At 49.3% G+C, this 12459-nt stretch overlaps 1 protein-coding gene across 1 annotated transcript in view; it reads right to left on the bottom strand.

The window, feature by feature from the left end:
• Nucleotides 1–7529: 7529 nt before the first annotated feature.
• The window catches only part of Upb1 (ureidopropionase, beta), a 34769-nt gene continuing 29839 nt past the window's right edge, over nt 7530–12459 (bottom strand). The window contains exons 8-10 of the mRNA NM_133995.4: nt 12291–12333; nt 10998–11152; nt 7530–9355 (exon numbers count right to left, since the gene is read on the bottom strand). Coding sequence (NP_598756.1) covers nt 9245–9355; nt 10998–11152; nt 12291–12333 — 309 coding nt within the window. The 3' untranslated portion in view covers nt 7530–9244. The remainder of the gene's footprint in view (nt 9356–10997; nt 11153–12290; nt 12334–12459) is intronic.

Here is a 12459-nt window from a genome sequence, read left to right as displayed (position 1 = left end):
GCTGTGCATCTGCCTCGCCACTGGAATGCCGCTCAGGGAAGACAGAAAGCAGACCTAGGGGACTGACTTTGGGCTCTGCGCATGCCAGACAAGCACTGTGCCTCTGAACTACTTACCTAGATCTTGATTTGCAGCAGAGTCTCACTGGTTCTGGCTAGTCTTGAGCTTGCTATGCAATCTAGGATAGCCTTGGATTCCTGCCCTAGTTTGCTCCCCTGTTGGTTGAATAAATAGGATGATCTGATCCAAGTTGGGAGAGCAAAGGGTTTATTTGGCTTACACTTCAACATTTCAGTCCTTCATTATGGGATGTCAAGGCAGGAAGTCTGAATAGGAACCCAAGATAGGAGCCTGGAGGCAGGGACTGAAGCGGGAATTCATGGAGGAATGGTTTACTGGGCTTGCCTCCCATAGTGTTCAGCTTGCTTTCTTTAAAAGAAAACATTTTAAATTAAAATAGAATTATAACACTTCTCCCTTTCATTTCCTCTCTCCAGCCCCTCCTAGGTCCCTTCCCTCAAACCTCTCCCATGGGCTCACATTCTCAACTTGATAGCTTCTTTTTGATAATCTGTCTGTCTGTCTCTCTCTCTTACACACACACACACACACACACACACACACACACACACGCACGCACACATACCTTGCTGAGTCTGTTTCTGTTGTTTGTGAGTGATGGTTTCAAGGCTGACCACCCTGCATTGGAGAATCAAATGGTTCTCACCTCTTAGGAGAGGCTGATACTCCTTCCCAGTGTTGCCTGTGCCCTGGGCTGCTCTCTGCCTGACCCTACCTGCCCTTGGGAGTTGGTGTTGAGGTAGTGCAGAGTCAACGGAGACTCTGGGAGCACGTGAGAAACGCTGCAGCAAGCTTTCTAAACACTGCTGCAAGCTCCTTTAATACCCTCGTTGGTCCCAAGGAAGCACCTTTTCTAAACAGCAGATCTTGATTGGTTGGCATTGTCTGTACCAGCAATCCTTGGTCTCTCAGGTAGTCTTCAATTAGGTTCTCCTGCAGGAGATACGTTTGGGGCTGTGTGGCCCCTAGAGGCTGTCCCACTATTCCTGCTACAGCCCAGTAGTCAACAGCTGCCTGTAGTTCTTTGTGTAGGAGTGAGAGACTGTGAAATGACCCCCCCCCCCATTCATGTGAATATGCCCATTGCTATTGTGATTGTTCCAGTCTTATTTATGTAGCTGTTTTAGGAGAGACTGTCTCACAGCAGACTTCCTGGCAGTCTCAATCTCCTAATCTCCGCCCCCCCCCCCCAAGCTATAGATGCAGGAGCTATGTAGCTATGTGTCTGTTGTTGCTTGGCTCCCCACAATCTGTTGATCTCTGCACTGTATCCAGCTGTGAATTTCTGTGATGGTCTCGTAATTATGCTCATCTAGAGAGATAACGTTCCCATGGATCTGTAGAGTAGATCCTTGACGTGGCTGACATACACTGAAGACATCTTTGGCTCCCCACACTTGGCTGCTCACAAACACTGGGCAGCACCCAAATGTGGACACCTGCTGCAGCTGCCGCCCTTCATGACATTTGTGGTTTTAATCTTAAATGGGCTCGAGAGTTAAACGTCTATAAAATTTCAAAAGGATATTGTCCCTACAATTCTCCCTAAAGTGAAGAACGTGGCTCGTGAAATAGCTCCGTGGGTAAAAGTACTTGCCAGGCAAAGGTGAAAACCTTACTTTGATCTTCCCAACCGCGAAAAGAACCAACCCTACAGCACTGCCTTGCCTCCACGTGCAAGAGCTGAGCCATTTCTCCAGCCCTCTCCACCTTCACTTTTGAGACAGGATCCCCCACTACACTTGCCAAGTGACTGGCTATGCAAGTCCCCGAAATTCTTGTGTCTCCACCTCTTCAGCTACTGGATTATAGGCACAATCCGTCCCAGCCAGCTTCCTAAATAGGTAATGGAAGTCACAGCCCAGGGCTTCATGCTTCTGGGGCAAGCATTTCACAAACGGAGCCTTAGCTTGCTGCTAACATTTCTGTTCTCATAACAATAAAAGGTCCGATGTCGGGGAAGCGGCGCTGTAACGACCATGGCTTTTCCTCTCCACTGTGTTTTTGTTTTGATTATCTTGTTTCCCTGTGCATTTATGTTTCTAGGGTCTTATCAGAAGTCCCCCTAATCACCTAATCTCTGTTCGTTATTATCTCGATCCCTTTTCAATGTGTGGCTCACAGGATTGTCTTAGAATTTGTGCTCCTTCTCTGAGGACCTGCTCTGGGGCTGCCAAGCTTGGGATTTCCCATCACCATCAATGTTAGCATTCTTCTAGGCTCCGCCCAACAGTTACCTAGCAACAGCCAGGTACAAGCCTCGCCCCTTAGAAGAAGGGGCAGGCTTCTCCCCATCTACTCTTCACACCACCCGCCACCCCATCCCACGTGACCATGGCCGACCTCTTCCCCCATTCCCCTCTTCCTTTCTCCCCTCTCTGTCCTTTTCTCTCCCCCTTTCTTTACCTCCAGCCCTTTCCAGGTCCCACTCCACTTCCTGGCTCTCTTCGCCCAATAAACTTCCTTTGTACTAGGCCTGTCTCATGGTGGTGATTCCCCCATCCTCAGGGGAGGGAGGGCAGGGGAAACACCTTGCCAGGGCCCGCTGAGGTGCTCCCTCCCATCCGCCGCATGACATTACGCTTCATAAAACACAACAATCACCATCACCAGGGGAATCCCCTCGCTTCCTTCCCGTGAAGTTCGTCTGCTTCCTGGACTCCCTGTCTTCTCATAGTGTGCTCTCCCCTTCCTCCTCCTTCATGGCATATGTGCTATCGGAGCTTCCTGAGAGGATATGCAAGACCCTGTCCTTCAAAGTCTTGCCTGTCTGAGGTAGCTAATGCTTGGTTACAAGTCCAGTTCCAGGGGAGACGCCATCCTGCCTCAGAAGAGCGTGGCCTTTATCTTCCAGCACAGCCCGTGGTCTTGGAGTCTCCAGAGCAGCTGTTGAGGAGACCTAAGCCGTTCTGACCCCTGACTCTGTGCGGGATGCTGCAGGAATTCTTTGTCTCAGCATTAGGAAATGTCACTGTGAGATGCCTATCATCTTGGCCGCTCAGGGTCCCTTTCATACTGAAAACTCACATCCTTTGGCTCTGGGATGTTTTCTTCAATTGTCTCATTTCCTTTGTTGTGCTTCTAAAAATCCCTGTTATTCTGACATTGCGATGAATTTTGCATCTGTTCATTTCTAGTTCTCTCCCTGCCATTTCGTGGAAATCTCCAAAGGTGATTCCTACGGTCTAGATAACCATTTGTAATGGCTGTACTAGTGAGTTTATGAAGCATATAGAAAACGGAAGCAAAGGGTCTTAGCACCCAGACAGAATCAGTAGTTAGCATAGCAGCATCAGATCAGTGCTGATCGTTAAGATCTCAATGAAACTTGTGACAGATGGATAACCGGAAGTGCCTACTAATATAACCGGAAGTGCCTGCTAACATATCAGAGCAGATGCTGGCTCCCAGGTGCTGAGCATCAGGAGGACCTGTTTCAGAGTCACCCTGGCTGATATACCCCACCTCAATCTCTCCAACCCCTCAGCTTCTCTTGATTCCTATATAAGCCAGCCATTTTGGCTACCTGTCCTCCTCTTTGTTCCTGGCCCTTCTCTTGGCTCCTGATCCCTCCCTTGGCTTCCTCCTCTCTTGCCCTCCCTACTTCTCTTTCCTCTTATGACTCCGTTCAGTCTGGAATCTTCCAGATGCCCCTGGCTGTGCTCTCCCTCACGTCTATACTAAAAACCTCCCCATAAACCATACCTAGGAACAATTATGTCTTCATTTTGTATTCACATCTAACTTTCAACTGGTGTGACTGGAGCAACCTGATTTAAAGAGCAAACAAAGACAAGGTCAAACCCAGCTTTCCCCCTCCCAACGAAACCCCCCTCCCCCGCGGTATTCAGCAGACTGGAAAGGACAGCCACTTAGAACCAATCATGGGAAGAAGGGGCGGTTCTCAGCTGAGACCTTTCTCCTGGGATGTGTTTCTGATTTCCGGTTCCCACGTCAGACATTTTTTTAACCCATGTAAGAAATGATAAAGTCTTCCTTGCTTCTCGCTGTTCCAAAGGATGTGATGGTCTCACTACCCTTAGCTGTCCCTTCTTGTACCCTTCTTGGCCTCTCTCCAAAACGTGTTTTGTTCTGTGCCTAGCACAGACCTGGTATGCACCTGAGATAGGGAGACTCTCCTGAGCGATGCATCTGAAATTAATATTTACATGAGCCCAGCAATATTTTCACAAGCATGTCAAATAGAAGCCCCATCTATAGTCATTTCCAACGGGTAGGCATGGTGTCTACAAGTCTTTCATGGTCAGGACACCCTTGAGACCAGAAAGGGATTCAGGGTCCCTACCTGCCACCTTAGTTAACAGGCTCCCTAAGGGCCTGTCCTCAATGTCCTCTCAGGACTTCCCTCTATCCCCCTCCACTGGCTTTCTGCTGCCCCTCCCCCACACTGCTCAGCAAGCTGCTTCCTGCACTAGTACCCTGTGTTGCTAGTGCGATCTTCTTACAGCTGGCCCCAGCCTGGCAGCCCCTAGCTCTGAAGATTATCCAATTATCCCATTAGCCCAGCATGTCCTTCCTTCCTCTGAGCTTTTAGCTCCCCCGCCTCCCTCCCCCTTTCCCAGGGCTTCCCAGAGCCTCCTTATGCTTTCCTTAGCCAGTCCTAAAGCTGAGTCAATACCTCAGCTATATAGACCCACAGTCTGCCTCATTGCTCGCGGAAGGAACGTGCCTCGCAAATCCAGAGTCACATGAACAGTCAATGGCAGCAGAGAACTAACACCTAGAGCTCATGGCTGTGCTTTCTGCTTTCCTAACCATGGGCGCGATGGCGTGTCCCACCAAGCGCATGCGTGACATGCCCCATCAAGCGCATGCGTGAAGTGTCTCATCAAAAGCTCGCTGGGGTTGCCCGTACGATGAAGGAGATACTAATATGAATAAAGTAGCCCAGAGCCACAGAGGAGGTAGAACCAAGAAGCTACAGAACTGTGGCAGCTGCAGGCAGCTGTGACGGCGGCAGAGGTGAAGCCATGAAAAACATGGTCGTAGGTACCAATGGAGAGGGTGGCAGCAGCTTCAGTATCAGCAATAGTAAGCAGCACTCAAAATAAGGCCACTCAAAACAAACTAAAGCCAAGGGGTGGGGAAGAGGCAAAGGATGTGACCCACTCCTAGCCAGGAAAGGGGTGTTCGCACCAATCGCAGTAGACTTTCACGCCAAGAGCGGACTGCGTTTATACCAGTCTTGTTATTAGTCCCTTCTGCACCAGTCCCAACAGTCTTGTAGGTCACTGGGGGGAAATGAACTACCTCTGGTCAGGGTCTAAGGACATCTAGAGGTCACTGAGACTGGAGATGGCAAAAGGTATCGCTTACAAGGTACAGTTGAGACTGGGCTGTTTCCTTCCAGGGCCGAGTTGTGCTTCAGCAGTAAGCAGCTGCAACTACCGGATAGCTTCCTCAAGCCTTCCATGCCGGCATATGGGGACTCTGGTTCACTGCTGTCAACTGAAAAGAGTCAAATTGCCCCGCCCGTCAAGGTCTTTGCTATTTACAGGACAAATACATTTCAGGAGGAATGCTTGAAGGGGTTCTCCCTAAGATATTTTAAAAGTGCGTAACAGTGCTTTGTGAAAACAGGACCAACATCCTTTCTCATGTGTGGGTTTCTGGAGAGTGGGTTGCTCTGTAGAGTGGGTTGAGGTATATCTCTGTGTCAATGCGCTTGTCTCTCATCTACAGGCTGCCTTTACCTTTGCCATTTCTTTCTTTCTTTCTTTCTCTTTTTCTTTCTTTCTTTTTTTTTTTTTTTGGTTTATAAAGACTTGTTTTGGGGGCTAGCGAGATGGCTCAGGTGTTAAGGGCACTGACTCCTTTTCCAGAGGTCCTGAGTTCAATTCCCAGCAACCACATGGTGGCTCGTAAGTATCTATCATGTGATCTGACGCCCTCTTCTGGCATGCAGGTGTACATGCAGATAGAATACTCATAGACATAAAAATAAAAGACTTGTTTTGGGGGCTGTAATTCCAGTTGGCTGCGATGCAGGAAGCCCCTGGTTCAGTCTCATCACCATAAAGACTTCTTGTAGTACAGCATCTCCTGTGGGGGATGCTGTTCAGTTGTTTGTTCAGTACAATGTGGCTGACCTAACTCTACCACAGGTGCCAACAATTAAGTTGTTGGACAAGAGCTGTATCTCACTAGCACGTCATGTGTGTTTAATACAAACAGGACCATCACTGGTCTGATTCTTCGGCACTGAAATAAAGGAATCTGAAAGCTGCTCGATAGGACATCAGCTATCTTGAGAGCTTGTTTGGAGGTTCTAGCAAGGGAGCCCAGCTACTTGTATACCCTTGACTGAAGACTGGCCCTCCTCTCATAAGGGAAGGTTGTCCTCTTCAACTGAGCATGCAGCCTAGGGAGGGATGAACATGGAGCGGTGAGGGAGAAAGGGGATACCAGCCTAGCCAGCCAGATCAGCCGAACCAACCCTGGTGATCAATGAGGTGACAGATGAGGCAGACAGATGGCCCTCACATCTGCAGCCTCAGCTACCTATCATAGTAAGGTGGGATTATGGAGATATCAGAAGCCTTCATCCAAGACGGCACAGGCACCTGTATACTATAGCTGATGGACTCCGGACCAATGCAGTACTTGTCTGAGCATCTGCCCTATGACATCAGCAACAGTCATGTAAAACCTTCCTCTGCAGGCTCATTCCAAAAATGTCTACTGAGTATCTACATGCTCCAGGCAGGAGACCAGCTCCCACCAACCATCTCTGCAGGATCTGCCTCCCTGACATGACCGCTCTTTCCCAGATGATGACAGGCAGGCGTGGATAATCAAATAATGCCTGGTGCCTCATCCCTGTACTTCTATATTAAGCACACGGGTATAGCAGGGCGCTGAAGGGCTATACCAGAAAGCTCACATATCTACCGTGATGGATCTACCATACACTGCGGTCTGCGGAACACTGCTTTTATAGCACAGAGAGATTAAGAAGACAGACAGTGTAAACATGGTGAGGCAGTTCCACTGGACTTTGTCATCCAAGGTGCTACCCAGAGACACCTATCACTGACATGGGGTTGTTTATATATTTTAGTTGCTGGGCAACGAGGCTGCCTTCTCTGATAGGAACAGGAAGGGTGGAACTATGCCATTCCTGACCCTCTCTCTGGTTAACTACAGTTTGAGGCTCTGCACTCTACCCCAGAGCTACCCCTCTGTCTTTGTGTTTGGTTTGGAAGGACACAGCCCTCATAGGCACTGCACTGCCCACTGCCAAGGGGTTTTATGGGACCTCTAGTCTCTCTTGCCACCATCCTGAAACCTAAAGCGGATGGTCTTGTGGCTCCATTGTACAAATGCATAGGCAGAGAACTGAGTTTCCTGATTCATAAGTCAGGAATCAATCACCAATGTGGGAACCATGAGAAAACAAAGAGAAGTGAGAGACACCAAGAGATTTAGTACAAAGAACTTCCTGATGGGACGATAGGAAGCCTGATTACACAAGCCTGAGACCCACAGGGAAGGCCACCAGGAAGGGCAGGCAGGCTGGTGCACTTGGGCCCTGGCTGCGATCGGCCCCACACGTAGATGTTAATGGTGGCACCCATCGTGCCACGAGCAACCACTTCTGTGTTTACCACAGGAAACAGAGTCATTGGTGCCTTTAAACCAAATCAAATGGAAAACATTCCAGAAACCCAGACCCAGAGAGGGAAACTCATCCCCTAAGCTTCTGTTCCTTTGGGCATCAAAGCCTGTATCAGTTAGCCCAACCAGAGGCAGTACTCACAGGCAACATGTTAGGAGATATTATGAGGAGGTGAAGGGGGTGGGGTGGGGCAGTTGGCTAGGTCAGTCTAATAACTCCAGGGAGAGATGTCAAGGAGGCAGGCTGACTGTCTTGCCAGGGGCTGGAACTGTTGTCTACACAGAATTCCTTCTTCCTCATGGAAGGCTCAAGGATGCTTGTTAGCGCTGTAAGCAGACTGAGTGAGGTTCACCTTAGTTTTATGGCATGATCAGTCAACAGGCTGTAAACTTTGATCACATTTGTAAGATACCTTTGCACAGTGCTGGGCATGGTGGCACATACCTGTAGTCCTAGCTACTTAGAAGGCAGGATGGTGCTTTGATCCTGAGTTCAAGACCGGCAAGACAATGGGACCATGTCTCCCACCTCAAATTCTCTGCATCACCTAGTGTGATGGTTTGTAATATGCTTGGCCCAGGGAGTGGCACTATTTGGTGGCTTTGCTAGAGTAGGTGTGTCACTGTGGGCGTGGGCTTTAAGACCCTCATCCTAGCTGTCTGGAAGCCAGTCTTCTCCTGACTGCCTTCAAATGAAGATGTAGAACTCTCAGCTTCTTCTGCACCAGGTCGGCTTGGATGCTGCCATGTTCCCACCTAGATGATAATGGACTGAACCTCTGAACCCGTAAGCAGCCCCAATTAAATATCGTCCTTATAATTTTGCTTTGGTAATGGTGTCTGTTCAGTAAAGTCCTAACTAAGACACCTAGGTTTGTGCCTGCCTGAATAATTGGGCCATAGCTAAGTTGACTCAGCTTATCCTATGAACAGTCCATCTGCTCACAGAGATGCTATGGTCTCTGTGACTCTCATCTGCTCTTACTGTCTTCCTGCTAGTACACAGTTTCCCAGATTGCCCCTTGAGGAGCTGATGGAACCTTGAGATGGGGTCGGAATGGAGCTGAGGAACAGGACACCAGGTAGAGGAGCAGAGAAGGTCGGCCTGGTCCACGTAGCATCTCATTATAGACACAAATGGAGACCAGGGTGGGAAGCTGGGAAGTCTATCAAAGCTGCCCACGCCCAGGTATTACCACATCCCATTCTCCTCCGGACCAGCTCCTTTCCATGGCCTTAATATGATCCTACAGCATCTTATCCTGGGGTAGAATCTACACTACACAAAACACTTTTGAAGTATACCGATCCAGTCACATTTAATAAAATTTCAATGATGTTGAATCATCTTTTGAATCCCCAAACATTTCCAAGTCCCCAGAAGAAAGTTCTCATATTCATCATTAACAATTATCACACATACGCAGTTAAGTGCCTATTCTACCCTCCTCCTGCCTGAGTATTAAAAACTCCGCCTTGTATACATTTTAAAACTTATCCACTGGGGCCGGATATGTCCCCAAACCTAACCCGAGCTAGGGGCTAGTACCAGGTCTTCCTTCACAATGTTGGGACTGTAGTTGGGTTTGACCGCTTCGGCAAGTTCCCGGGCATACATCTCAAGTCGTCCCGTCATCTGAAATCGAAACACATAGGCTTGGGAAGATTTTAAAACAAAACAAAACAAAACAACAACAACAACAACAACAAAAACCCCCCAAAACCTATTCGCTGCCACTTCTGGCCACTAGGGGGCAGCCACAGGACAGAAATGCATCCACCATGCTGATTGACAGGGCTATTTGAGACAAAGAATGGCTGTGTGATGACCTCAACACTAATTCCAGTGATGTTCCAGAGTTCGTGATGTTCACACAGTCCATCCCAGTTGACCTTCACCTCTCAATCGGGGAGATGTGGTCTGACTTAGGACAGGATGGAGAAGAGGAGTGTATACCAGCTAGGAACTGAATGGAATCGGAACTCTCTCTGCTCTGTGTAGCAACTTGTTATAGACACAGATGGAGACCTGGGGTGGAAAGCTGGGAGCTCTACAAAAGCTGCGCACCCCCAGATAGGCTCTCCCTCACACCCTCTCCTGTGCCAGCCCCTCCCAGCAGCCTGGAAATGAGCTCACATGCATCACCACGGGAAAGGCTTTTGGTCTGAGAAAGGGTCTAATGAGAAACCACTCTGCTTGTTGCTCCGGGAGATGCATGGCAAAAGAGTCTGCTGAGTTCTTGGCTCTAAGTTCTGAGAGGGAATCCTAATTTAACCCCATTGGCCCAAGAAAATGACAGGGAAATCAGGAGATTTCATGAGCAGAGTCTTGTTTATCCAATAAGAATCTGGGCCTCTGGAAAATGATCAAGAACTCTCACTCAGAGGCTGGAGAGATGGCTCAGCGGTAAGAGCACTGATTCCTCTTCTAAAGGTCCTGAGTTCAAATCCCAGCAACCACATGGTGGCTCACAACCATCTGTAATGAGATCTGACGCCCTTTTCTGGAATGTCTGAAGATAGCTACAGTGTACTTACATATAATAAATAAATATGTCTTAAAAAAACTTAAAAAAAAACAAAAAAACAAAAAACAAAACAACTTCACACTCAGATGAAGTCGGGGACTAGAGTTTAGAGTCCACACTGGGGCTTTTTCTTTGCAGTCAGGAGCCCTTCCAGGGGGCCTTGGCTACCACTGTCCCATCTCAGCATGGCAGGCACCTGCACTCCTAGACTGCTGACCCCACAGGCAGATTTTAAAACTGTGTCTTAAGTCCTAGGGACAGAAGATGCTTGCACCAAAGGAACTGAGGAGGGTGGAGTGGGAGCCAGGCAAAGCTCCAGTTTTCCCACGTGACCCGATTCCCACTATTGTTTCAATGCCTAGACGGTGGAGCCTGGTGGCAGGCTGAGCCAGACATGCACATTTATCTTGTGACAAGTGCAAATGCCTGGAAAGGGGGGAAAAAAAAACAGATCACAGAAGCCAACCGGCTGTATTCTCTAGACAAATGAAATTGAGATTAATTTGGACAAAGGCACCTAGAATCTAAATCCAATGAAGGGAGAATTTATTGAGACCTTCTGCTTGCGCATCATGCCACCCAGTGCTTCCTCCCCACAGCCAGCAGAGTCTTAGCTCTCTACTCAGCTGCGGAGTGGGGGAGTTGGTGCCTTTCCCCAACTGCCTGCTGGAGCAAACCTGTCCACTGAAGTTCCCGAAGCCGCAGACTGGGCAGGGTATCGGGGCAACGGAAGGGGACACGAGTACCTACCTTGAAAGTCCAGAAATCATTGATCTGCTGGCAGAGATTGAGGTTGAGCTCCGTGACCAGCAGCCCATCCTGATTACGGGAGAGGCCGGGGGTCCGGCTGCCATCGGGAGCTGCCACATAGCTCGAACCATAGAAGTAGCCGAGGTCATGGTGAGCTTTAAGGGGCAAAGGGAAGGAGTCATGAGGGTGGGCTCTGAAGAAGGGCAGGCAGGTCCATGGCAGGATACCCAGGGGAAAGCATTCAGGGCCACCCACATATCTGCCTCCTTCCTGTCCCCTTCCCTCAGGCCTAAAGGTCCTAGGGAGGGAGGCAGAGCTTTGTTTTTGCATCTCTCGCTCTCCCCTGATCCTGAGAACATGTCAAGATATCACACTTGATGTGGGCTAGCCCTTCTCTTTCAGCAGAAGCTGCCCAAACCCAAGGAAAATCTCTGTCTCTAGGAATGGTCTGTGTGTCCTGCTTCCTGTGGTGGGTCTGACTGCCTGGTGAACTGGTTGGTCCATCCTTCTTTTCCTGGAGCTGACAGACTTAATGGTCTTCTGCATGTCTGAGCCTTTGACCAGCCACAAAGTGCTAAAGGCCACCACAGCTGAGTGAGGTGCCCCTCTAAGGCAAGCCCAGAACCTCCTTTCCCACATCTGTCTGTCATCAGGATGTATATGGGATTGGAAGTTCTGCAAGTGTGGGGTGCCATCTGGGACTTCAGATGGTGGGATCTGTTCACCCTTCTGTTTCTCTCTGAGGGGGACCCACCCAGCCAGGAACACCCCTGTGTGCAAAGCAGCTCTTCCCGCTCATGTTCTTGGCTAGAGAGGTGGGGCCTCAGGGTGGAGGACTTCTAGCAGAGGTGTGTTAGTTAGTTGCTGCCTTCAGATCACAACCACCTGAGGACTTATTACAATCTGTGCTGACTCTGGGGCCATCATCAGTATGGCTGGATAGGTGGGGAAAGAAGAAGAAAGATGAGGGCCCATGTATGAGTCCCTCTGCCCCTTCTAGAGAGCTCACAGAGGGGTTCCCCATATCTTCACATAGTTTCACATAGTTCTGGGGTGGCAGAGAGGTCAGTCTGTCCTCATAGGATGACCATTTGGGGAACAAGGTGGCCACCATGAAGGATCCACACCCTAGCCACAGACTCCCACAATACATGCAAGGACACAGAGGAGAGTCAGTGTTCCCTTCCTTGGTGCCCAAGGAGAGGGGACAGGCTGTGGAGCAGACCCTGCCCAGAGGAGGTACGTGGAACAGGGGATGATGCGTCCCACCAACAGGAAAGTTCACGGACATACCTTTCTTTCCATCTCCAGAAGTAAACTCATTGGGGAAGTGTTCCTGTGGATTAAATGCAATGCTGAGATGAACCTCTAGGTGGCAGCACCAGGACAGTCATTCCAGATCACTCAGCCAGACCAAGAGCAGCAAGAAGCCCAAACAGAAAACAGAGAAGACAGAGAAGAG

Source organism: Mus musculus, chromosome 10 (assembly GCF_000001635.26).
Source record: "Mus musculus strain C57BL/6J chromosome 10, GRCm38.p6 C57BL/6J".
Lineage (NCBI taxonomy): Eukaryota > Metazoa > Chordata > Mammalia > Rodentia > Muridae > Mus > Mus musculus.
Note: the sequence above shows the minus strand (reverse complement) of the source record. Positions and strands in the feature narration are given on the sequence as shown.